Source organism: Amblyomma mixtum, chromosome 1 (genome assembly GCF_055824585.1).
Source record: "Amblyomma mixtum isolate Tamu chromosome 1, ASM5582458v1, whole genome shotgun sequence".
NCBI classification, from domain to species: domain Eukaryota; kingdom Metazoa; phylum Arthropoda; class Arachnida; order Ixodida; family Ixodidae; genus Amblyomma; species Amblyomma mixtum.
Genome location: NC_143012.1, coordinates 35,885,989 through 35,913,315, shown reverse-complemented (window position 1 = coordinate 35,913,315; position 27,327 = coordinate 35,885,989). Strand labels below are relative to the sequence as shown.

Below are 27,327 nucleotides of genomic sequence, written 5' to 3'. Positions count from 1 at the left end.
TAGCTTTCGGTCAAATTTTTAGGGAAGAACCCCCAAGGTGGAGTAGCCTTTGCAGCCGTATGACTGCGTTTCGGTGGACGTTAATGAGTAATTACTCTCTGATTGCAAACCTACTCCACCTTGGGGACTCTCCTAAATATTCTACGCCACAAAACCGGGGACTAGAGATCCCCGAAGGAGATGTTAGCTAGAACTTCCATAGGCCTTTCTTAAGGGTCTAAATAATCACTTACAATGAATACATGTGTCGAACTTGTTTTTTCTGCAATCCCGCCACTTCTGTAGTACTGCAGAAGTAACGACTTAAAGAAAGTGAATTGAGGGTGGTGGTAGAAGCGACAAGCTTCTTTTAACCTAGCAAGCCGACTACAGCGGCCTACATCACCTCTTCATCAGATCTGCTAAAGGCCGATTCACACGACGGACCGTTCGCCCGCGGCCCGCGCACTACGTGTGCATACGTCAGCACTTTGACGGGCGCGCTGTCGGCCGCCATCCATCCATGCATCCAGCGCGCCTCTCAAAGTGCTGACGTATGCACACGTAGTGCCCGGGCCGCGGGCGAACGGTCCGTCGTGTGAATCGGCCTTAACGGATGCAGCCGCAGACCTTTCAAACTTATCGTTTATTCCATCCATCCATTTCTATTCTTTGCGCCAGTGTTATGCGCTTCTCTGATGCAAGGGCCAGCGGTGACATTTCCCTCGCAGAGCCGCTGCAATGTAGTGTTCCTACACAGGAATAATACTGCAATGCGACATGTGGCGCCATCTGGAGGGGACACCATGCTCAAAGAGAGCGCAGCGCGCGATCGATCCAGCGCCGGTTGGGAATGACGCCGCTCCAGATGGTGCCGGTTCCCATGCCGCACAGTGCGCTGGAGCCCGTTATAACGGTGCCTTGGCTCGTCATACCCACCAGCGTCCAGTTGGAAGACGGCGCCGGCTGACTCAGCTGGCACACCAGAGGGCCTCCGCTGTCGCCCTGCGCATTGTCCAAACGTGAACTCGAATGAATATGTACAGCGTCGATCACATATAGTGGGGAAAGCTTGCGCGCGTGGTTTTCCAGCTCGCGGAGTGCCGGGTGAGGGCGCCACGAATGCGTAGCGTGGCCATTGTAACAGGGACACGATGCGCCCGCAGGTGGCGCTGCGCGAGCTGCGGAATGCGGAACCGCGCGCTCAAATGTTCCCGCTAAAAGTTACCGACCCAGTACAGTGTAGAATGTGCTTGAAGAGAACGCCTGATTCGTGTTCAAGCCAACAAAACATTTTTTAATGCGAAATCAATAGATGGCTCGTCGGCACGAAAACGCGGCGTTGTCCAAAAAAGTGGCGGCGTTACTAAACTCGCGATTTGTAGAAACTCTGTGACGTCATCATAATGGGGAAACACGAAATGTTAGCCAGTAATAGTCAGTACTAGTACTTACAGCCAGTTACAAAGGAACAGAATAGGACTGGAAATGAAATACAATTAGAATTGAAATAAAATGTTAAGTTAACTACACAAGAATTGTAATATGACTGGAATGCTTTCGCATTACTCATTAAGTTCACCCGGTAATTTTTTTTTTAAATGTTGCCAGAGTTGATGACGTGTAGGACAGACAGACATAGGGAGAGTATTTCGCCAGAGTTTCAGATCTGCGCTGAACTTTACGGCCCTAAATGAGAGGGAATACCCAATTTATCACCGAGCCAATACGACCGCAACATTTATTTCAACACAGTGAAAAAATAGCGAGAGCAACACACTGGGAAGACATCTACTGCAGAAATATTAGTTTGCATTCTGAGTTTTACTGTTTCAACAGTTACGAAATGTTCCCTCTAAGGCTCGACTGCACTGTACAACGATCGCGTTAAACGATTACCGCAGTAAGAGACTGCAAGATATCTCCGCCGCTCCGGCGTACCTTAGATTTGTTCACACAATCTTGCCTCGCAGCTCGTGCTGCGAGGCAAGAGCTCTTTGATCACAGCAGTAGCGAAGGTCTTCAATGGGCCCATGCATCAAAATATGGCACTATTATTAATAAAAACTTGGAGGTTAGCTGACTGTCGTGACACCTTGCGGCACTCAAACGAACTGAGCTGTGCCGTATAGCAACTCACGTGGCAGGGCCCGGAGGAGTCCGATTCGTCCACAGCGCAGACCATGTAGTCGCGCTGCATGCGTGGCTGTATCTCGAGGATGCTGGAGCACGCGTCGTCAAAGTTGCGCACCTTCAGCCGAGCCTGCTTCAGCAGGAACGCACTGCCAGTGCCTGCACAACAGCGCATGCGCGAGGCGCGGCAACGGTCAGCCTCACCGCAGTGACGTAACACTGTGACGGCGACACTGGCGCCCCCATTGCGATGACTCGCAAAGCTTCGATGGCACGTACGCGTCCTCGATAGGGAACTCTATATGGTATAACTTAGCGGAATTAGTTTCGACAGATAAGTACTACGCCAATTACTTCATGTTTATTCTTCAAAACCATGCTGCTGTTGTATATCCTATAGAGAATCAATGTGACTTAAACGTCCTCTAAGCAGGAGTAACAGCATTAAAAGCAATATCATTGTAGTAGTAGTAGTAGTAGTACTAGTAGTAGTAGTAGTAGTATATTAATAAAAGCTGCAGCAGCAGTAGCAGTAGTAGTACGAGTAGTAGTAGTAGTAGTAGTAGTAGTAGTAGTAGTAGTAGTAGTAGTAGTAGTAGTAACAACAGTAATAATCAAATCCCTTTTTTTCTGGCATGCACAACGCGAGAAGAGATAAACAGGAAAGGAAAGGCGCGGTAACCAGAACCGTGACGTAAGGAAAGGGATGCAAGGGTTGCAAAGGGAATGAGAAAAGAGCCCGCACAGCCTTTGTCAAAAATATACAGCCCACCGGGGATGCTTCTAGGCCGTACACTGTAAACAAAAATATACCTAAAAGGGTGTAAAAATGGTGGCGGCCACCCTTTTTACTCCATTTGTGAAAACATTTACTCCATCAGTAGGGAGTAAAAAGGTGGACTGTCCTCCATTTTACTCCCATGAGGGAATAATGGAGTAAAAATGAGGATTTACCAGCATTTACTCCAGTTTAGAAAGGGAGTTAATTGTGCCAAATACACCACCGGTGCCGAAATGGAGTAAAAAAACACCATTTTGTGCAATCCGCCACGCCGCCTAGCGTCTCGTCTGCTTCTGGTCAGTTGTCGGATAATGGCGGTGAGTGACGACCGCTTGGTTACCATCGTCGCTAGATCTCTGCTGACTTCTGCTCCTTCACGGGCGCCTGCCGCGGTACAAGATATCGACTTGTCGCCGTTTTCCGCTACAGTACGTTACATAATTGAATTGCTCCTGTGAAGCCTCCAGTGCTCTAACGATACCTGACTTTCCTTTGTTTGTGTCGCCACCCCGTTACAGCCCCCGCTTAGGCCTAATTCTCACAGGCTTTTTTCAGTGTGGTTCTCGCAATGTGTTGCAGCAGATTATGTGTTGCATGAACATGGAACTGTGATAGAACATAGTGTCAACGCTGAGCTCTTGACTGAGCTCATGAGGCCACATTTTTCCTCAGCCATGTTTAAAATCCAAGCCTTAATGAAGTGAATATGAAAGCAAACACTGCCATTCCAAACTACCATCAGGTGTATTTTCATCTTTCTGCTCTGGTTTTGTTTGAGTCAAATATAGCGTGGTGCATGACCGTGAAAACTTCCCAGCGTCTCCTTTTCAGTTTTGAAGTACTGATTATAATGTTACATCCCTTTATCTACGAACATGGCCAACGAAACGAGTTCGTACAGCAAAAGGAGACGACAAGCAGACGACTCCTGCCGCCTACGCCGCCGCTGGGCTAGCAGACGGCGGAAAGAATGCATGACGCGGGGTCACATTAGGGCAGCGCAGTTTCCCAAGTTGGGTTGCCGGCGGCCCGCAGAGCTACTGCCCGTTTCCGCCGCTGTCACTGCTGTAAGAATGAGCCCAAATGAGGATAAATAAACATGACTCCATTTTTGGGCTCCATTTCTGTGGGTAGTAAAAAATTTACTCCCTTTTCACTCCAAAATAACTCCCTTTATACTCCAAAATAACTCCCTTATATAAGGGAGCAAATAAAAAGCACCATACATATGGAGTAAAAAAAACCTCCTTTTGGGTGTGCGTTAGAGGACAAGCCATTTACTCCCTTTTGGGTGTTTTTCTGCTAACAGTGTACAGTGTGACTGGATTTACATGGTCGACATTTCATATATCTCCAAGGAAAGAGGAACCTTCAATCTGCACCGATTCGAATCATAAGGCTTCCACGGGTTCTAAGAGCCCCACTAGACAGGGTCTACAAGCAAACCCCTTGTGCTCACTATTTTGATGCGTAAGCATTACTACCATCATGTTGAAAAATATGTCCGTCCGCGCGTCCACCTCAAGCCTCGGCTGACAGGTGGCAAAGCTGAGAGGGGTAAATATCCCTCTCCAATTTCAGGAGAGAGGACTGAGAGGTAAAGAGGGAGATGGAACACGAAGAGAGGGTGGGAAGCAGCGAGTGGCGGGTGGGGGATGGTGGATAGGGGGCACAACATGCCACTCGGTGATTGGCGGACTGATCACGCCACCAGCGCGTACAGCCTTAACCAGTCAAAAGCAGCGGCTGCTCCGTCCGGGGATACACTTAAAGGTGCACTAAAGAGGAATCCGAATTCGTCTTTTTGCCGCGGGAACTCGATCTACACGTTCCCAGCATTCTTAGAAACCTCAATTTATTGCCCTGTGCGGCCGATTTCCCTAATTAAACCGAATTAACGTCTGGCTCCCGCCTTTCTTTTAATTCCCCGCAGATGGTGGGAGGAGTCGGTCAATGCATGGAGTGCCTTTCAGGCAGTCGCGTGACGACTTTGTTTTCGCTTTTATTTTGTTTCTTTTAAGTTTCCGTGAATAAACAGATCTAGTCAGAGGCTACATAGCTGCAAATTAGGCCCACGGAAACACTTGCTTTCAACGATCACTACGTATCACTCCGCCGATGGCAAAGCGGCAAGCCGCCAAGGGACTGGCTAAAAGGTTGGTCGACTTCTCCCACCGTTTGCGGGGAATTAAAAATAAAGGCGGAAGCCGGACGCGTGTCTAGCTTTCTGTGTGTTGTCTGTTTCGGCGCTATAACCATTTTCTGAAAACGTTAATCCGATTTAAATTAGGGAAATCGGCCGCACAGGGCAATAATTCGAAGTTTCCAAGAAAGCTCGGAACGTGTAGATAAGAGTTCCAGTGGTAAAAAAATACGAGTTCAGATTCCTATTCAGTGCACCTTTAAGCTAATGCCTACTTTATCGCATTGATCTTAAGCAGATTTTTATTTTTTTTTTAGAAAGACAGTACTTCCCGACATGCAGAAGGAAGAAGTGCTCTGCAAAGTGCGCAGGGGACAAGGACACGGCTCTTTCCTCGTTGGCGTTGCATAACCCTCCTCGAAGCGCCGCCCCTCCTCCTCCGCTCTAAAGAGTGTGTTCGTCGTATTTTCCCGTTTTCGTTTGTTTACTGGATGTTTCTATTGCACTGATCTGTGCACCTTGTTTGAATTATTCGTCGCGCGAATTGGGTTTTCTTCTAATGTTTGCACTCCTTACTTTGGACCAGAGGAGAATAAATTAGTGTGCACTAGACCAACTGCTAGCCACTGTTCTAGAAGGAACGAATCCAGCTCTCAAGAAGTCGAGGGAGAGAATACTGATGCTGCATCTAGTTTGTTTCATTCCCGCTGCATTTGCTCAAAGAATAAATTATTTTTTTGCCTTTTCCCTCGAATGTCAAACACAAGACTTATCCGGCAATTGCCGAACGTCGTAACGTTTTCCCGGTTTCAGTGCAAGTTCAACGCGGGAAAACGCAAGTCGCCGCTACGAATAATTCAAACAAGGTGCACAAATCAGTGCAATAGAAACATCCAGTAAACAAACGAAAACGGGAAAATACGACGAACACACTCTTAGAGCGGAGGAGGAGGGGCGGCGCTGCGGGGAAGGTTATGCAACGCCAACGAGGAAAGAGCCCAAGGAGACACTCCCTAAAAGTAATCTGCTCCGCAAAACGTTCTCGTTACAGGAAGCTCCTTAGCAGCTGAGATACGAGTCGTTACGTGCGGACTACACTATTGACTACGACAACACCGAGTCGCTTCGCTTCGTAATTGCGATACTCACCGCGCGTGGCGCCCCAGCCGGTGGAGTAGCAGGTGGTGTTTACGGGCAGCGTCTGTCCCATCCGAGGAAGGCACACCGGTCGCACGTGCTCCGTGAAGTTCACCGGAAATGACAGCTTGAGCACGGCCACATCGTGCGTCATGTCGTGGGCGACGAAGCTCTGCGAGGAACAAAACCGTGACATGAATAGAGTCATCCATTACGCAGAGCCCGCCACACCAGTGCGATGGCAAAAATTGGAAAGATGAAAGGATTATTGAACGCGTGAATCAGCAAGGTTAAAAAAGAATCGCAGCGTTTCTAAAGGCGTGGACTATAGAGCTGGTAGCGAAGCTTCTAGGAACAGGTTGTCTCGATATAACGATTTCCTGCTCCTGGTGTCTAGTACTTTCACTAGTGAAGTTATGTCTTTCCTTACAAAAATTCGTTGAGCCTGATCTAAAAAAAGAGCAAAAAAACTTTGAAATCACTGCAGCGACCCGCACTGGAGCAATGCGAAAGCAAAACGTCCACATACCATATCGACGCCCGTGGCTGTTCTGACGGCCGTATACTATATCGACGTCCATGCCTATTTTCACGTCTAAGTGTATTTTTTCGCATTTAATTAATTACATGTACCTCATCAACCAAATTTTTCCCACGGCAACATTTTATCCCCCCCCCCCCCCTATCTGTCACACTCACACTTTCACACATTCATCTTCAGAGAATGACGTACTCGTGCGGACAAAATTTACGGACATGTTTTGCGGACACTTTTTTGCTGACGCGACAGAGCCATAATGCTCTCGCATTAATGAATGGTTTAATTTGATAAGTCATGAGAAGCTAACAGCGGGATAACTACTGCAGCAGAACGCAGCGGGCATCTTACCCTTGAGTACGTGCATACATCGTTTCCAAAATGCCGGATCCTTTCGAGGCAGGTCCTCTCACCTCGGGCTGAATTCGTCGTTATTACTGCCGTTTCAGTACGTTCACTGGCCGCAAGTGGAGCAATGGACTTTAGCTTCGTCTCATCTCGCCTACAGCAAAATGTATGAGCGGTTAAACCCCATAAACCAACCAAATTTACTTTTTTGCTTATTTTTTATTCTAGGCACAAAAAGAGCGTCGGTTTATTGGCGAAAATGGTTCCCGTTATAACAACTAGATGGCGTCACTGAGTTTAGCTTATCGTTGCGTCTCAGCCTATTGAGGCATCAAAAAGAGCATTGAGATATCGCCGTACACTATACGGTTCTTGCTTATATTGAAAGACTCCGAGATTCCGTGTGACCTCTTAAAGCTGATTGGATTCTCTAGAATGTGGAAGAACCACATGACGGATCGACACGCAGAACCACCTCGTTCATCTAATTCTCTGTTCAGTGAACAGTGCGCCTTGGTGCGGGGGGGGGGGGGGGGGGGTTTATGCTGCGCTGGAGCGAACGCATGAATGATTGCCGGTTCTTGACGCATGTGTGTCTCCCGCAGTTTTGATGCGCAGGTCGATTTCAGTGTACGAAGACATGCGAATGCGTGCCTTAATTGCGGAATAGTGTGTGTGTGTACGTAAAGCATTTGGCAGCTTAGCGGGATTGATTTCCATGCAATAAAGAAAAAAAAACCGCGGCGACATCGTACAGAGCTCTCGCGCAGCGACCTGCGAAGCTGATCTACTTGCGGCACAGCGGGTTCGATTCCCAGTCGTGGATATCGATGTGATTTCTTTTTTTAACCTAATGCAGCGTCATTGTTCCTTGGAAACGGCACCAGATGTAAAGATCACAATATTCTTGGTCGTTTTCGCTGAGCGCATGATCGCTTTCGCACCAAAATATGAATACGACAAAATGGCGTAACATGCCCCTAAAAGCTCGCGTTTAGCATACGTGAGCGCGTATACGCTTATACGTAGACAGCGTCAATTTAGGCTCTTTTCTAACTGCATCTGGTCGCCGCGAGCAAACGACAAATCGCGGAGGAACACGTCTAACGCGCTCTCCCGATTGGCTGAGGAGGTCTCCACCTTCCATAGCGCTGCACAGAACTTATGAGATGGGATATATGGGAAGACGCTGTTGCTGACGCATGTGATCCTCCGGCGACAGTGCAGCACGCAGGTTCCAGGGAAAGACTGACCTCCCTATTCACAAACTGGCCTTACATTTGCCTTACTTTAACTCGAAAGGCAACTTTCAGAATGGTTACTGCAAGTGAAAGACAAGGAAAAGGTCAAGTCACGTTTCAGAAATCCACCTTTCCGCACCCTTACGGAAAGCACCCCTTACCCGCAGAAGTAAAAGGTATCGTAACGATGCTGAAGAAGTAATAATGCTTCTCTAATCAGCGGATGTTCAGATACCTTGTTTTTATACTATAGAAAACAGTTAAACATATACTGGAGCTGTCATAATCATTCAATAGACAAAATTAACTAGTCTGGCTCTTATTTTGACGCACGTTTTCCCTTTGTCTAGCCACAATTGTAGGCAGCCGTTGCTACAAGAAGCTTTGTTGAGTAGACGACGGTTTTTGTTTATTTTCGTGTGCCTTGATCGTGGTGCGTTGCGCGTGTGCGCGTTTTTTTTTTTTTGTTGGTGGTGTTCTGAGCAAAGCGTCAAAGATGTACCTTTTCTGAGGATCGTTTCGCCAAAGCTCCTTTCGGTTCGGCTTCGTGTTCAGCTCTCTCCGTTCTGGGGCCAAGGTCACTCGCTGAGCGCCAAAAACGGGAACTAAAAGCTTTTCACGCTTAAAAATCTCGAAATACAGGACGCTGGTCCAGCGCCTACGTCCAGTGTTCTGAGCGTGTCGGTAGCTTTTGCGTCAGCGCCGATTTTCCAAAAGCGTAGCGCGGGCAGCTGTCAGCTGCTCATAGACTTTCCAGAACGCATTTGCAGCGCTTCTGAAAGACACCAAAGAAGCAGCAGTAGACCTGTTCTATTCGTTTTTGTTCTTACAGACGTGAACAATGTAGGGGGCGCTTCCGTCGCAAAAACTCGGAAACCCACTTACGCTGTGCTGCGCGTAGGAAGCTAGGGTTCGGATCTGGACACCGGCGTCGTTGCCGACAAGGTTGTGACTTCCCATTTTGACCACCATGTTGGACGCCTCCATACTGCGTAACGATGCAAAGAAAAATAGAAATAGAATAAAATAAAAAATACAAATAAAAACACCTTTTTTTAAAGCGTTAGCTCTTATTCATCACCTATCTGTACCTTATCAGTAGGTTATCTGTACCTTTATGCCACTACACTCGCATTAGGGCCACGAAATAAGCTCTGGTAAATGACTCGTGACGTCACGAGCGACGCCACAGTGTTCGAACCAATCAGGCGTTCTACCCAGTCAGCATGGAGCATTTTCTTGACGCCATGCGCAACATCAAGACAACGCCCCCACGCTGACTGGTCAGAATTCTGATTACGCAACGTCACTTCATTATTACCAATCAGCGCAGTGCGTTGTCATGACGTCACGCGCGACGTCAGTTCACTCTGACCAGCCAGCGTAACGCGTAACATATGTGTTACGCCACCAACGCATAAGCAGGAAACGTGGATTTAACAGCTATCGCTAACCAAATGTTATCAACTCCCTTATTAACAGCTATCGCTGTAAAAAAATAGAAATAACGTGCGTTAATTCGCCACTTCAAACTCTGCGCCATTCACGCTGTACAGTGCATACCAGTATGCCATCTTCGAGAAGAAGCGCGAGCGGAATTCTGGACAAAAAGCATTTTTGAACGAAAAAGAGTTTATGAACGCAATTTTTTTCCTATAATCAAAGATTTCACAATAAAAGAATATCCGCAGATCACCCGACGGCAGTCTTGTATTTTTTTTTTTTCAATTTACATTTTTGCTATTGTCAAAAGCGTTCCCCACTGGTTTATATGGCAGTCTTAACTGTTCGATGCGATCAATGGAAACACTTAAATAAAGGATCTTGCTACATATCAGAAGAATGGACGATTACCTTCGATATTTCTATAACAGTGTCTTACAATTTTTAAATTTTCGAAATTTCTGTCCGGCAATGTCAGAAATGACACGATTCCCTTACTTCATCAAGCAGTGGGCGGCCGTGATGACCAGTTCGTTGCTGACCAGGGCCCCGCCGCAGAAATGGGCCGCTGGGTGGACGCCCTTCATCTGGATGCTGGCCTGCGTCGGAGCGGGGGGAAACACGGAGAAAATGTGCTTCCAAAAAGTGCGCCAAAACATGACCCCACAATCTACTCCGCGTTACCATGCGCCATGATGCACACGCCGACAATGCAACACTGCAGAAGCGTTCGAAGGCGATCAGTACACTTGGGCGCCTAATCACTCTACACTTCCCTTTTAAAAATGGTCTATAGACAGTCTATAAACTTCTTATTGACTCGATTGATTTCCTATAGGGGTTGTTTTTTGTCTATTCCTAGTCTGTAGACTGTCTATGGACAAAAGTCTACGAAAAGTCTATGGCCATAAATCTATAGATTGTCTATATACTGTCTATGACATTTGTATTGCCTAAAGACTGTTCCCAAGGATTTGTCTATAGACAGTCTACAGACTTTACAGACACAGGTCTATAGACACTCTATAGACTACATAAAACTTTTTTGTAAGTGTTAATATAGTCGGATACAACTTAAGACTGCAGTGAAGCTCCGCGCACATTCAGCCTCCGCGCACAGAATTCCTCCACGACGAAAAAGTAGTCCGTTGTCGAAACTTTTCTTCTATACCTAAATAAGAAGCTTATCACAAGAAAAAAATGATACGCTCTAGAGTTTTGATACCTGGCTTGTTTGACATTGATATTGAATATAATCAAACATTAAAAAGCTGACTTCGTTTTCTGTTCCGATTGGCCAGCGGAGTAATACAAAACGCCGCGGATCGCGGCCCAGTGTTAGCAACTGCTGTTTTTTTTTTAGTTGTATCCTACTATAGTCAGTATAATGTTTATGCGAATAATGGTGCCTCACAGACTTGCAAAGCTACACAAACATGTCCACTTGGGCGCAATTTCGTTTTCGCTTGCCCTCATGTGCGAGATCGATGATTAAGCGCGGAGCAGTTGAGGCAACCCGTCGTTGTCCACCGATCTGCCTTCGAACGAAAGAGAAATCTATGCGGGGCGAGCTCAGACAGGCAGCAAGCGCTGTCGGCTGTGGAGGCAAGTACAGCTTACGTCAAAAATATAGAGTCCAAAGGATTTACCTCAGGGCCATGCTATGCAGTCATTTACGCGTTGCCAGCGTTGCAAGTTTCTTGAAGGTAACATAAGCTACCCAAGCAGCACGTGCAATCGGCCCAATATTGGAAAGTTGGTTCATTGGTTTATTAGGGTTTAACGTCCCAAAGCGACTCAGGCTGTGAGGGACGCCGTAGTGAAGGGCTCCGGAAATTTCGACCACCTGGGGTTCTTTAACGTGCACTGACATCGCACAGTACACGGGCTTCTCGAATTTTTCCTCCAAAGAAATTCAACCGCCGCGGCCGGGATAGAACCCGCGTCGTTCGGGCGAGCAGCCGAACGCCGTAACCACTGAGCCACGACGGCGGGGCCAATATCGGAAAGTATTGGCGAAAACAAATGAACCAGAGTGAAGCCATTCATCTTCAATATTGGGCCGAGTACCTGTGCTGGTTCGTTATCGTCCTTACGTCTTTGGAAGTTAGGGCTTCCACGGATGCTTCCAGAGCACCCAAGATGTTTGAATAATCCCCTTGGACTCTTTACCTCTGACGAAGACTGTGCTTCCGAGTATCAGCTCCCCTAGTCACCCGACAATGGCAATAGGTGGCGTCCTTGTCAGCGTACCTGCCACGGCCAGCTGTGTGGCACTGCCTCTTCGCCTCCGACGATACGGTCCGCCAGCTCAACGGACGGCGCCACGGCGGGGGTGCCACACGTCGTGGTCCTCACCAGGTGCTGGGTCCAGCGCTTGACGGCTGCGGAACGCAAGCGGTCAGCCTCACGTGAGTTTTGGCACCTCGATTCCATCGAAATGCGGCCGCCGCGGTTCGGATTTAAACCCACGAACTTGGTATGAAAGCTGAACTACAAAGCCACTGAGCAACCTACAAGATTAAAAGCTACGGTAGTTACTCAAGTGAAAAATATGGAAATAAATACTGGTCCACTCTTGTATGCGCTCTTTGAAATCCTGAAGACATAATGAACTGACCAGACGAACTGTGCCTTTTAGCAAGGGTTCTCAGCTATTTTCTTATCTCTTATCAGTCGTCTTGTACAGTCAAAAGATTAATGAGTTTAGGAGGATCCCCCGAATTAGAGTAGATTTCTTTTCGTAGCTAGATGGATTATCTCTTGAAGATGCTAATGGGCAATTTCCCTCTCATTTCAGAAATGTGAAAGGATCATGCGCGCACGACCTTCTCCGGACAGGGCGCGCAGCTGCGATTGTTCTTCAAATCAAAGGCGTGCCATTGACCGTTGTCTTTGGCTAAATCCGCCCGTTATCACCAGCGCCGCCATGAAAGATGTTCGTGTGATCTAGCATTGTCAATACTCTTCGCGCTCGCCGCTACAAGGACTCCACATGAAGATGCTTACTACAGTGCTTCTCGTCCGAGGCGTCCGCGCAGTCGAACCGTCCGTTGCACACCTGGTTCCTCGGAATGCATTCCGCCGTGCCGCACTGGAACTGCGAGGCGCTGTTGCACAGGTCTAAAGATGAAAACAAAGAGAAACAGGACCGTTTTTACGCTCTCCAAAACATCGCACACATAAGATTGCACACAGTAGTTGTAGGGGTTAGGCCATTTAACCACGAGACTCCGTCAAACGTATCACAGACCACTAGGCGCACCAAGCTGCATTAAAGTATTTTAGGCATAATGGTGACCAAGATAAAGGGCTTCTAGCTCTTAAAATTGTACAATTTTAATTTCAATAGCCACCCCCATGTACAGAAGCAGAGCTCAGTCATACGGTGCTATCTTTGTTTCTGAAAATTTCTTTCCTTCGCGACTCATTTTTATGGACAACTCGCTTTACGTACAGTATTGCTCGGGAACCAAACTGTCCATATCATATTAACGAGGAACGGCTGAGGTCCATGATTACGAGACGGTTCTTAGGTCAGAAACTGAGACCGCACAATGCTCAATGCGAACGCAACGCCGGGGGTTTATAGTAGGTATTCACTCAAGTCATAGCGGTCGCCATTTTGGTGTCCATGCAGCACGGTGAAAGGCTGTGGTGCGTGTCTAATCGGGCTCACCTCCCCCCCCCCCCCCCCTCCTCCGGCCTACACCACTCTGCAGCTGGGCGTTGAACACCAAAAATTCAGGGGGCACTTTGGCTCTCTACAGTGCTGCAAGGAGAAAGCGTTTCCTGGCGCACTGTTTGGCACTGACTGCGAGACTGTTTGTGCTGTACTAGTGCTTTATTTGACTACACATTCCAACTACACACTTTGACTGCCGACTTTGACTGCTTCTTTAGCACAACTCCCTCTCTGTTTCGATGAGTTCGGTTGTATCCATGGCTTTGTTCGCAGTAATGAGGTATGTAATGTGGCCACCCACGGACGCCTTACGCCCCCTGTCGGAGCGGACGACAACTATCTCAGTTGCCGGCTGCTCCAAAAGGGGGGGCTCAGGCCTTCTTGGGTGACCTCATTACTTCGAATCCGCGCACACTGACGTCATAACCATTTCGACCAACCGAAAAGCGTGACACCTCTGCTGACAACCTTCTGTCGACAACGATGAGGCATTAAAGGCTTTCGCCTTAAAATGGCGCCCGTGACATCATGTGAATACCTTCTGCATTTTCGCCGGTCACAATATACATAGTTCTCCTACACTCTAAACAGAAAGGAGTAAAAAGGGAGTAAGCAAGACGTTATCTAGCGCACTTTCTTTTATGAAAAGGAGTGCACTAGAGGACAACTAACTCCTTTTTACTCCCATGTAGGCTTATTCCTTTTTAGAGTGTATAGCCATGACTGAATAAAGGCTGTTGGAGCGCTTCCAGACATCCACCGTGCCAACCCATCAATTGAAAGGACGAGAGCGTCGAGTATGATGCACCCACCGCGGTTGTTGGTGGCGGTGAAACGGAGCCTGAACCCACGGCTACTCTTCATCTTGTCGGTGATGAGGAGGACGGTGACTGCTCCAGACATGCTAAGGTACGGCTTGGGGAGCACGTTGGAGCACATGGTCCTGATAGTAGACTGAGAGAGAAAGAGAGAAAAAAAAGAAATGCATTTGACAGTAACAACTGTGCAGCTCTTTTTAGACCGAAAGCTCTACTTTGCGACCGAAGCTGCAAAGCCGGGCCATCGCTAAAGCCTTGACCTTTGTCATCATTAGCCCGACTACGCCCACTGCAGGACAAAGGCCTCTCCCATGTCTCTCCAATTCACCCTGTCCTTTGCCAGCTGCGGCCACCCTATCCACGCAAACTTCTCAACCTCATCCGCCCGCCTAACTATCTGCCGCCCCCTGCTATGCTTGCCTTCTTTCTTAGAATCCATTCTGTTACCCTTAAGGACCACCGGTTATCTTGCCTAAACATTACATGCCCTGCCCATGACCATTCCTTCCTCTTGATTTCGACCAGGATGTCATTAATCCGCATTTGTTCCCTCACCCACTCCACCCGCTTCCGTTCTCTTAACATGAAAACCATCATTTTTCTTTCTATAGCTCGCTGCCCTGTCTTAAACATAAGTTGAAACCTCTTCGTTAGCCTCCACGTTTCTGACTCACAGGTAAGATACAGATGTTGCATATTTTACTCTAGAGTGTGATGATGATGATGATGATTTTTTTATGGCGCAAGGGCACCTGCGACCAAACAGTGCCATGGCGCACGGTGTTTTCGTTTACTCAAGCTATCGGCAGCGACCCAATTCCAAGCATTTGACCCTAAAGAAGCCGAGCACCAGACCAGAGGAAAGCTTGTACCCACTGTATCACCGGTGGGTACCCTGCGGCACTGGGGTCGAACCTCGCACCTCCCTCATGCGATCAGGATGCTCAAACCACTAGGCCACCGCTCCGGTGTTCTCTCTAGAGACACGTTGGTAAACTGCCATTCATGATCTGAGAGATCCTGCCAGATGCGCTCCACCCCATTCTTATTCCTCTCGTTATTTCACTCTAGTGATCCGGATCTGCGGTCGCTACCTGCCTGCCCTAAGTAGACGCATTCCCTTGCCTATTGTAGCAGCTCGCTGCCAATTGTAAACTGCTGTTCCCTTCTAAGACTGTTGAGCATAACTTTGGTTTGTTTTGGTTTGGAATAAACAAAATATTGCCTTGGCTGGGATTCGAACCCGTGGCGGCGCGAACAGATCAGTTCCGCTGGCCACTGCTAGGCAGCACTATGTTATCGCCGCAGCTGATAACGTTTCGTGCTAAACTGAACACCACACATTCTCGCGCTGAGCACTGCCCATCGTAGTCTTTGTCAACTTCCATCTGCGGCGCGAACACTTCAGATCAAATCAGCTTAACCCAGATCAAAGCTTAACCTGAGTCTAATACCCAAGCCAGACGTGCTTCGCTGTGCGCATGCGCGTGGGAAACAGAAAGGGGGACTCACCCCGGCCTCCCTAATCAGGACGATATCGGCGCCGCACTGGGCGCTCGTCTCCACGTCGAAGTGGGTGAAGTCCAGGCGGATCCTCTGCGGGAAGAACGAACAGGTGTCATGCACTTCAAAAGGACCGTCTCTTCAAGCCATCCCTGTGTCACAGACATTTAATTTGTGTTATTTTTATAGTCTTTTCCTCCCTGTATGCATATATAGAGTGCCCATGGCCTTGCATTCCCATCTGCTTGATCCCTGTTCTTTCTGTTAATTTTTTACTGCGATACTTGCAGTGACGTCACGCATTACGGCCTTTCATTGAAATCTACTGCGCCTTGTGGAACTTCCCGAAACACATTAGAGTAAGTCCATGTCGTTGATGACTGTCGTTTCTCACTCCGTCTGAATGAAGATGTTATCGGCGGCGATCACAACTTTCTACAACTCTTCCGGACTTTTAACTGACGTTCAACTATGAGCGCTGTGAGCACATGCGAATCTCAGCTTCAAAGCTGAGATCCAGGCGAGTTTATTTGAATTCATTAAGTCCCAATGCGATAAAGAAGACAGAAAACGACCACAGACAAGCGCTCCCCTTTACAAAAATTTCTTTAAACAGAAGCAGACCTCAATCCTACCGCCTCATTTTTGTTTCAAAATATTTCTTTTCATCGTGACTAGTTGTTAGGGACGACTTGCCTCATGTTCATATTTGCTCAGGAACCAAAGCGTCTATATTAGCGAGGCTCTGCTGATGCCCGTGCTTACGACGCGGTTCTTAGGTCAGAAATTGAGATAGCAAAAGTGTTCAATGCGAACGCAACGACAGAATTTACACTTTCGTCGCTCACAACATAGGTCTATAGACTTAGGTCACTGTCCACAGACTTTTATCAATAAAGTCTATGGACTGTCATAGGCAGATATATATGCTACAAAAAATTCTACAGACAGCTTATATATTTATGCAATACACTTTTCGTAGACTTTTGTCTATAGAACGTATATAGACTATGAATAGACAAAAGGAAATATATATAGGAAGGCGCCCTTACAAAAAAGTTTTAGACAGTCTATAGAGTGTCTATAGACTTCTGTCTATAAAGTCTATAGACTGTCTATAGACAAAAGTCTATAGGCAATACAACTGCCATAGACAGTCTATGACAATCTATAGATTTATGGCCATACACTTTTAGTAGACTTTTCTCTATAGACAGTTTATAGGCCATGAATAGACGAAAAACAATATCTGTAGGCAGTCAATAGAGTAAATAAGAAGTCTATAGACTGTCTATAGACCATTTTTATAAGAGCGATATAGTCTATAAGAAGTGTATAGAAAGTGTATAGGCTATTTTTGTAAAGGCCTGCAGTGTTTTTCTATGGTGCTTATTTATAAAGGTGGGGGGGGGGGGGTACTTACACTATATCCCCTCGGCGCTTGGATCGTAACCGCGCCCTGGAATCCGTGGGGCACGAACCAGCCCCTTGAGAATCCCGGACTCTCCACTATACCGGACAATCGGTCGCGGATCTGCAGGTCCACTCCGTCGCGAAGCTCCACTACCGCCGGCTGCTGGGCGCAGGAGAAAGCCAGAACTGCGAAAGGTACCATGCGTTGATCGCGATTTGACACTCGATCAGCACGGAGGCTAGGACAGCGGATTACATAAAAAAATTGGCAGTGGTTTAGCTCTGGCTAAACGTGGACGATTGCGAAAGCAACGAGAACAGAGAGAGAGGCGATGGAGAGCGCGCGGCAGCTGCGGCGGCCCCGGCGCGCTAGCTATGCGCCGCTACTGCGCATGTGCAACTGGCGAGCGCGGCGGCGGCACCTCTGAGTCACCCGCGCAGCGACGGCGGCGGCGCGCCAGCTGTGCGCCGTGTGACGTCACTGCTACTCGCGCATGCGCAGTATGGCCTTTCCCAAGCTCCGCGAAATGGCTGGGAGACTCACGTAGTGTTGCTTTTGCAACCAAAAAAACTTCTATACCTTTTGCTGCTTCGTGGAATGAACAGGTGATCGCTATAGCTACCAGCAGTTCCTGCGGCTGATAGCTATACCTGAGGCTATCAGCAATTCTTCAAGTAGGCTTTTCGAGTTAGAAGAGTGCTGTGTAGTGCATCACAGCATTGCTAAGTTGTGCAAGCTAGCAGGTTGGTTAAGTAATGCGAATTAGTTAACTTTTTTATTTAGTAATGCGAGAGCATTATATGGCTCTTTGTGCCCACAATTACGTCGTTAAGATAAATGTGTGAAAGTGTGATTGTGACAGATATTGTGTGATAAAATGCTGCCGTGGGAAAAAATTTGGTCGATTAGGTGTAATTAGTTAATTAAACGCGAAAAAGCGCGAAAAATACATTTAGACGTCAAAATAGCCACAGACGTCGATACAGTACATGGACGTCAGAACAGCCACGGACGTCGATGCAGTATGTGGACGTTTTGCTTTCGCATTGCTCCAATGCGCGTCGCCGCAGTGATCTCAAAGTTTTTATTTTTTTACTGTAAGGCTCCTTATTAATTGATAGGTTTATATTCCAGCGCACGTAATATCGACATCAGTTCTTATAATTTCGAAAATGCCCTTCTCGTCGCCGGTACAGCGCAAGAAATTGGCGGCCGCACATGGGCGTAAGGGAAACCGCGCGGCCAGAAAGAGTTATCCACGCCTATACACTCTAAACCCGAATACACCTACATAGGAGTAAAAAAGGAGTAAGGTGTACTCTAGCGCACTTTCCGTGATAAAAAAGTGAGGACAGGACACCTCCTTTTCACTCCTTTCTGTTTAGAATGTATACGAGCGCGTGTCACACAGAGGTACCAGTGTTACGCGCCGTTTTCACAGCGCCCGACTAGAAGCGGGCAGAGATTACGTCACACTCTGAACACCACCGAACTTTTGGCTTTTCCACACTAGCCATTTTCTCTGACGTCACTAAACCTTATGACAGCGTCCTTCGAAGCTGAATACTAAATACTTTACAATGCAGAGGTGTACCACTCCCATCTTCTTCGATTTATCCACAGTTCACCTGTGATCGTTCGAAACTAGTACGGTTATAGGAAACACATTAAGCACCGAAAGGGCTCTATCGCGAGGTGTTTGGTTTGGTTTATGGGGTTTAAGGTTCCAAAGCGACTGGGGCTGTAAAGGACGCCGTAGTGGAGGGCTTCGGATATTTTCGAAAGCCTGGGGTTCTTCAACGTGCACTGACGTATCGCATAGTACACGGGCCTCTAGGATTTCACCTCGATCGGAATGCGACCGCCGCGGCTGGGATCGAACCAGCGTCTTTCGGGTCAGCAGTCAAGCACCATAACCACTGGGCCACTGCGGAGCCTGTATCGCAAGGTGTGCCAGAGAAGTGTTCTTGCCCTTATAAAAGTTTGTGACGAGTTTTTAATAAAAAGGCAACGATTTTGGACATCACACTCATCAGGTATTTCTGATGACTGCTAAGTTGAGTTCCTGATTCCCTGATGATGAATAATGGCCATCGATTTTCTGACTAAGACGTGATGTGTGTTTTCCTGTTGAGATTCTCATTAATTTCTCGTGCGTATACATGCTGACAACATTGCAATGACTGGTCTTCTCGAGGCATTGTGGAAAAATCACAGGTAGGTTCGTATGTCAATTATATGCAGACGACATTTGCGTTCGGTTTACCGGGTATACCAGAGCAAGCAACTACACTCGATAGCTCGATAGAACCTAATTTCGGTACAAGATTATCTTCAACGTATGGGATTGGCTATATGAGCGGAAAAGGCCGGCTTTGTCCTGTTCCCCACGTGTAGGGAGGTGTTTTGAGCGGCTGAAGATAGACTTTGACAGCTTAAGCATTGGCCAATTTAGTCACATGCGCTTTCTCGACGTCGTTCTTGACTCCCGTCTCCAGCGGCGACCAGCTTCGGACTCAAGTGGTTCGTATCTATCTTCGCGCCTCAAAGCAATCCGTAGACTCGAAGGTGAACAATAGGGAAATGGTCCTTCCTCAACTCAGCCTCCGCGACGGCTAAATTTGTTTATTTATTTATTTAAATATACTGTAAATCCCTAGAGGGATTGTAACAGGTGTGGGTACAAGAAAAAACTTTTTACAGTATTGGTAACAAAGAATTATACCAGAGACAGAGCGGCACAATCGACTGGTCACATTATTACAGGACGTGTCTAAGGATATGCACAAGGAATTGAAGAGACAACACAGAATACTTACTGTGTTTCAAAATACATATATAACAATGGTAAGTACATAATTTGTAAAATTAGGATGATAAAGTACATGCAATAAATGAAGCACCAAATACTGAAAGCAAAATGATCAATGTAAAATGCATTAGCTTGTAATTAATTATGCTTATAGCTGGATTGTGAGATTATCTCTGGGCGTAGTTGCTTCAGCCGAAGATATGTTCATCTGCTGGCCAATATAAAAATGATACGTAAATGGGCATCGTGTAGTAAGTGCGTTGTAGCATAGTAGCTTAGTAGCGGCGTAGACGCGTGTAGTAACGGCACAGCTAAATGCTACTCAGTCGCTAAACGCCACTCGCAGAGCTTTAAGTTTAGCAGCTCTATCAATGTTAATGCCCATTTTGTTACAGCTAACTCTAAACCGATCAATGAAAAGGAGCGGCTTGTGATAAGTACGACGACAATGTTCTGTGTACATTTGATTGCGTCTTTTGTGTCGTATATCTAATCATACCGTCAGGTTCGACTGCTGGCCCCAAGGTGTAGGCTGCGATGCCGACAGCGATGCCCATAGCGATGCCGACAGCGATGCCGACCGCGGCGGCAGTACTTCGATGAAGGGGACATAAAAAAAAATCCCGTGTGCCGCGTGCGCTATCAGCGCACGTCAAAGCACCCAAGGCGATCTCAAATAGGACCGTTAATCGACTCAATATTGCAAATGAACTTTTCACTCTGGCCCTTTGTGCCGATAAAAGAAGCAAACAAACCAGAGAGCGGCGATGCTGACAAACACACTCGGGCGTCACCGGAATCATGAATGACCGCGGATGTTCACCGAGCTCAATTAAAACTTGACGTAAACAGTCTATAACAGTCCCTAATTCGTCGCACCTGACCGCGACCCTTCGTAAACCGTCGTTGCGTCTTGCGACGTTTATGGAAATATTCGGGGGCACTGAGAGTACCTTTAATGTAACCGAAAGCCTGCACACTGAACACGGCATAGACATACTTTCAGGTTAGGCAAAATAAGCGGCAACTGATTAGCACTCACCGGCTGTAAAAGCGGCAACGAGAAGTAAGCGTCGCATGGCTATATGTTCTCCGTGTCCTCAACTGTGAAAATGGCAGCGGTCGATTGTTCGGCCATTTATATGTCGACTCCGACTCTATCGGGAACGCATGCATCGCAATCTCTATCAGCGACTCCTGTGTGGACACATGCGTAGGCGGTGAGAAAGGACGGAAGTGACACGGTGTCGGGTACGCAAACGGGTTGTGACGCAACCAGTCAGCTTTTCACTTTCCAGGGTCCTCAGCACTACCAGTCATGAAACTATGAATCATAGTCTAAGCACGACCTGGATCTAGTTTCTCGAGTTCAGCAGATGCAGGCGCCGCCTATGAATGGCCAGTGAACTATCGGTGGCACCCTGCTCTTTTTCCCTCCATCGCAAGTGTCGTAAGCAGGGCTGAAAAGTCCTCCCGAACGCCACAGATGGCGCGACAATCTGTTAGCCCTCGTTAACCTATCAGAGCATCGCATTTAGGCACGCGGAAGCTATGGGGAATTTTGCAACGTGTGCGATTTCGGATCTGTATGTTTTTCCATTCGGTTCGGCGATAACACGAGGGGGGCGGTTCCCGTCGCGCATTGTCTACAGCACGCTTCAGCGATTACACCAGGTTTCTTCGCTGAGAGAAATGACGCACGCTGAGTGCCGATGATAAAGGCCATACCAGACAGCGAACGGCGCGTAACACTTGAAAAATGCGAGCGCTCCGTACTGACAACGCAGTTTGCAATTGCCGAAGCCAACAAAGTGTGGCCTTCAGGGTCATCATTGCAGGCGACGACTGCGCTGCGGCTTCCAGGAGCTCGAGTTAAAAAAAAAACACGAAAAGGAGGACGCGATAGCGACACGGAGGGGATGGTTTTAAGTGTTAAAATGTACAGCATTTGAGAGGACCTGTCAAGCTCAGAGCCTTTTTTTCTGTGTCCTGTGCCTTTTGTACAGGCGAAATAAAGACTTGATTGATTGATTGATTGATTGATTGATTGATTGATTGATTGATTGATTGATTGATTGATTGATTGATTGATTGGGTCAATACTGACCTGAAAAATGTGTCCCTTGTCCGGTGTGGCCGCGCAGGGATGTCCACAAAAGGGAATGGCATTCCAGGGGTGAACATAGCAAAGCAACTTCGGATCGGTAGCCGGGTACGTCGTCTTTCGATTGCCACTGCAATAGGAGGCGCAGAAATTATTTATCTATATATTTGTTAGTCAAAGTATGTTATTAGGACAACAATGGTTGCCTAGAGGGCAGACATGGAGTAGTAATTTGGTTGGGGCTAGTTGATTCATATTAGTGCACTGCACGGGCTCGGGCCGGCCCAAAAGCCCGGGCCCGGCCCGGCCCGCGGGCCGGGCCGGGCCGGGACATGATCTGTTTTGCCGGGCCTGGGCCGGGCCCGGGCCTTAAGTTGCGGGCCCGGGCCGGGCTCGGGCTTAAAGCTGCAGACCCGAGCCGGGCTTGGGTCCGTATAGAAACGGCTTTTGTCCGACTATTCATTCACTATTGAAGAGCTAATTAGTGCACAACTGCGGCATTAGAGCAGCGACACGGATGAGCTATGGGTTATAGTACGCGCTGAGAAAAAAAACTAAGCTTTTTTTATTCATTGACTTAATTATTTCCTTATTTCTACGCCGCGGTGGCTTAGTGGTCAAGGCGCTTGATTATTGAGCCAGGGGACCAGGGTTGCTCCTTGCCTCGGCAGCCGCATTTCTATTTAGGCGGCAAGCATGACAGTCATGTACTTTGTAGTATCATTGGTCGTTGAGAAACCCAGGTGGTCGAAATGATTCGGAGACCTTTGCTTCCGTGTCTCTTTTATTTTATTACTTTTATTTTATAGCTACATTTTTCTCATGTGAGAAAATTCACAAACTAAAGCGCGCTTGGTTTTCTTTTTGATCACCTGACCGGACCGTCTCGTAAATGAAATAGCCACAAAAGTTCGCGAGAGTTTGTAAACCTCATCTCATAACCACATCTATCCCTCCTCGCTTCTTCAGCCTGGTTGACATGACAAGTGTTTTGCCTTGTAAGTTAACTTACAGGGCAAAACACTTGTCATGTTATATTCTGCTCCACCAGCAAGAGTAAAATTTAACCGCGCTTAATTGGCCATTGATCGTTCGTCATCCCAAAACGTGCCGATTTGTCGGGAAGGACATATTAGTTTAGGACGCTTATAGTCTTCAAAACATGCACACACCGTGAAATACTCAAGCCTTTTAGCTTTTCGTTTCTGCTTCAAGGCGACCAGTTCGCCTATGTTCCACCTGTGAGATTGCGTTCACTAAACAAATGTCATCCTATACTGTTTGCTAGGCAGCTTTAATGTTTATACTTCGCGGGCGGCAAGATATAACCGATTAAGGGAATGCAAAGTAGTCTATTACGCGCGTATGCAGCCCTTTCTATTTGGCTCTCAGAACTTACGAGTTTATCTTTTAGCACCTACACGAGATCACTGTCCAAAAGACGGGAATGGCGAGCACTACTCTTAATCACTTCCTTCTGGGTTAAAAAGAACCAACTTTCTGCAAGCCAAACTGTGGTTTCAGAACCTTTGTCGGCCAGTTTCTTATCGGTCTAGTAGCAGTCTACTTGCTCAGAGTGAGCAGTATACCTCAAGCGTTACTGTGAAACGGGCCGGGCCGGGCCCGGGCTGGGCTTCACTCCGGGATTCACGGGCCGGGCCGGGCTCGCTAGAGCGATAATTAAGCGGGCCTGGGCCGGGCCCGGGCTTGAAGCCGCGGGCCTGGGCCGGGCTCGGGCTTCATGTCTCGGGCCCGGGCCGGGCTTGGGCCTCAGATTGAGGCCCGTGCAGTGCTCTAATTCATATAGCTGAAACAGATTCTAAAAAAGGGCAAGAAAGGGATAGGGACCTGTACTTTCACTTCCATGCGTTTTTTTTTTTGTCCCTGTATCCTTTGCGCCTTCTTTAGAATCAATTTCAGCCTGACCCAGCGTCAACCCCCCCCCCCCCCCCTGCGCACACATCACTCAAATGCAGAAAATGAAATGTTACAGACCCAATCGCTTCTCGATCCCTTTTTGACAGTTATCACCATCAAAGAAATATTACATAAAAACAAGAGAAAGAACAGAACTTATTAATGTCACGAGAAATACAGAGCTCTGAAAAAAAAAAAAGGAATTTGTGCACCAAAATACTGGAAAAATAGACTATAACAATAAAAAGGCATGCTTTAGCAACATAACTTTTGTTCTGGGCCTGCTTAGCACCCTAAAAAAAGTGATAAAACCTGCACACAAAAGATATGTATTTATTTTTAAGCCCGCGCCCTGAGACCTTCTGCAACGATCCTCACAGCCGTATCGTGCTTATTCCGGAAGTGAGGAATCTGATCAACACGCATCTCTTTTTTGTGATAAGTGGTGCTGCGGAGGTTATACGAGTGTTCTTTATTGACATACTTCTCTAACAACATTTATTTATTTATGTGTGTTGTGTTGAAGTATTGCAATTTTTAGTGCAGAATATTTGCGATAGTGAGGACGACATGCCTTGCGAGAGGGACTGGACGCACGATGTAAAGTTCACGACAGGAAGATGCGCTCGTTTCGCAGACGTGGTTGCGACTGTACGCGCAAGGCCTCCGTGAAGGCCTCCGTGAACACTTCGTGGGCACATCAAGGACGGGACACATGAAAAAGCGCTGTAAGCTGCGTCCCCTGGTGACAGACGGACAAACTCGGCAGTACACAGACGGTGCACAACTGGAGCAGGCAGCCCTGAAGAAAGGGCAGGACAAGCCTAATAAACACTAGTGGCACAGTCTATGAGGGCTAAATGTTCAAAAATGATATGAAGGCCAAGGATAACGTAGAGAAGGCACTGATCCAGAACGGTAAACAAAAGGGTGGTATGGCGACCAGAGTTCGTTAAGGGTTGAGCGAAGGCCGAAGACCGGCGACGTCCCTCATTCGGCCACAGAGACAGAGGCTGTAGGTGCAGGCGTCCACACTGTCCTGAGGCGGCGGCGTAGGTTACAACTCACGACTGAGACTTGTGCTCCAGTCTCGATCAGGGCATTCACTGCCACACCTTCTACGTGGACGACAAGCAAAGTACTTCTTGTACGGAGAGCCAAACGAAGATTTCGAAGCCGGGTTGGTCGTCACCTCCGGATGCTGATGCTGCGGCGTCTAGTTTACCGGATGGGAGCGTTTATAAGGGCCTGGGAATGAGAAGCGACGGCGGTCGGGGGGCGGTACGTGAACGGCTGGAGTGAGAAGTGACAAATCTTCGTGCATCTCATACCAAACCCGCGCTGTGCCTTCAAGGTATATTATTACTTTGGCAAGCTTGGGGGTTGGGTCCTATTTGTTGTACGTATTCACACGTTCATACATATTCAGCCAATCTTCGACGTCGGCACTGTTCAGTCCCAGGGTCACGGGAGTGGACAATGATGACCGATGCCACGGCCGGTGTCGTTCCCCGCACAGTTTCTTGTGGCATTGATCGATTGTGAAGCTGGCGTCCGCTGCGGAGCTCCGTCTTGCAGTCGAACCCAGCACCTCCACCAATTATGTTGCGGGAAGAATATATTTACAAGTATTTGCAGGAACAAAGGCAACGGCAGCCGAGATGGCTGCGAGGAGCACTGAGAAGACACAAAGATGGCCGTCGTCTTCGTCAGTCTTCGAATCGCGGCATGGGTGCTCCTCGTCGTTGTCGTCAGCCTGCTGCAGTATGTATGACGTAGTTGCGACCGCCACTCAGCTCTGACCTCGCTTTCAGAGTTTATTTACGAAGGGCCGCGTATGATGCCTTATGCGGCAGTCGACAACGGTCAAAGCCACACACCAAAGCCAAACCCATAGCCACGGGAAGAGCCACATGCTCTCATATAGATCCCAACAGCTAGTGCACAGTTGCCTAGGTCCACTACAGTCGGGTACAACTCAAGAACGAAGCGGCTTTTCCCCTTCAGAGGACCCCCTTCCAGCCAATGGCGTGGGCCGGTTCTCATGAGCCTGCTAGTGTGACAATGCAGGGAGTGGAAGATAAAATGGGATAGTCCCCCTCCTCCATGGTCAGGGATAGTCCCGTCCCTGCATTGTCACGCTAGCAGGATCATGAGGATTAAAGGACGCTTTGGTTGGAAGGGGGTCCTTTGAAGGGAAAAGCCGCTTCTTTCTTGAGTTGTATCTGATTACAGTAGAGATCCTTTTCAATTTAGCTCGTTACCGTATGCCGTTCACAGTAAGCCGATGAGCAGCAGACACGAGCCGTCGGTCGATTACGCTTCAGAGAGAAAGAGAGTAACGCTCGGTTATCGCCTTCTGCTCGGCAAAAGTATGAATAAAAATAACTAGCAGTCAGATAACTGAGTACGCGTCGGCCTCCAACGAATCAAATGCAGGTTGAACGACCGCTATCTCCGAACCGGACTTGAGACGCAAAATAGACATGTCTTTTCTCTATGTCGCTATGCACACCACTGTTATGGGGATGAATGTATGTGAAACTATGAAATGTATGAAAAACAAAAGAAGAAACATAATACCCATAGCTGTTTAGTACTGGTCACGTGGCTATAAGGCTGATTTATACATACAAGCACCCACGAATCAAAGTGGAAGTATAACTGCACAGGTATATGTGCGCCGGTGGTCATTAATGGTAACGGAGTAGATTCAAAGAGAAGCCAAGCGTAGCAGGGGGGCGGCAGATAGATGGGTGGGTGGATGAGATTAAGAAGTTTGCGGGGATACGGTGGCCGCAGCTGGCAACCAACAGGGCTAATTGCAGAAACATGGGAGAGGCATTTGACCTGCAGTGGGTGTAGTATGATGATGACGATGTGTACAACAACAGGCAGCGTGAGAGAGCTACTCTCTTGTGTCGGCTGAGTACAAAATTCGCGGCTGTGCAAGATTCACCGTGTCACCTTACCTATGCGTGAAAATTGCGCTTTTGTGTGTGATGTGAATCATTTTCTTTTATTTATTCATTTAAGCACCCTGAGGGCCCCGTGGGCATTGGTGCATTATTATACACGTTGAGCATGGTGCTCATCATCATCAGCCTGACTACGCCCACTGCAGGGCAAATGCCTCTCCCATACTATGCAGTGAAACACACTATGTAAAAAGAAAGAGAAACACACAAAAAGGAATACCACGCGTACTGCGCCCACGTTTTTGTGATGACATTGAGACACTCCTGTGTCACGACGTCTCTCGCGCCATGTTCCCTGAGGGCTCAGGAAGTGAGTGGCGAACAGCGACAAAAACACTCCTAACGCTTTTAGA

The 27,327-nt window shown here is 47.7% G+C and overlaps 1 protein-coding gene across 1 annotated transcript; it reads right to left on the bottom strand.

Moving 5' to 3' along the window:
• Positions 1–607: 607 nt before the first annotated feature.
• Positions 608–21,177, bottom strand: LOC149366015 (chymotrypsin B-like). The gene is made up of 11 exons (XM_089547597.1): positions 21,018–21,177; positions 17,173–17,348; positions 15,759–15,842; positions 14,241–14,382; positions 12,753–12,866; positions 11,997–12,127; positions 10,242–10,342; positions 9,186–9,288; positions 6,186–6,345; positions 2,120–2,271; positions 608–984 (listed from the first exon to the last, which is right to left on the bottom strand). The coding sequence occupies exons 1-11, from the start codon at positions 21,052–21,054 to the stop codon at positions 790–792; spliced, it is 1,395 nt and encodes a 464-aa protein (XP_089403723.1). The 5' UTR covers positions 21,055–21,177; the 3' UTR covers positions 608–789.
• Positions 21,178–27,327: the final 6,150 nt, after the last annotated feature.

Coding starts and splice junctions, on each gene's coding strand:
- LOC149366015 (XM_089547597.1), bottom strand. CDS start 21,054: ATGCGACGCTTACTTCTCGTTGCCGCTTTTACAGCCG. Junction 17,349..21,017: donor CGTTGCCGCTTTTACAGCCG/GTGAGTGCTAAT, acceptor TACCTTTCGCAG/TTCTGGCTTTCTCCTGCGCC. Junction 985..2,119: donor ACTCCTCCGGGCCCTGCCAC/GTGAGTTGCTAT, acceptor GACAATGCGCAG/GGCGACAGCGGAGGCCCTCT.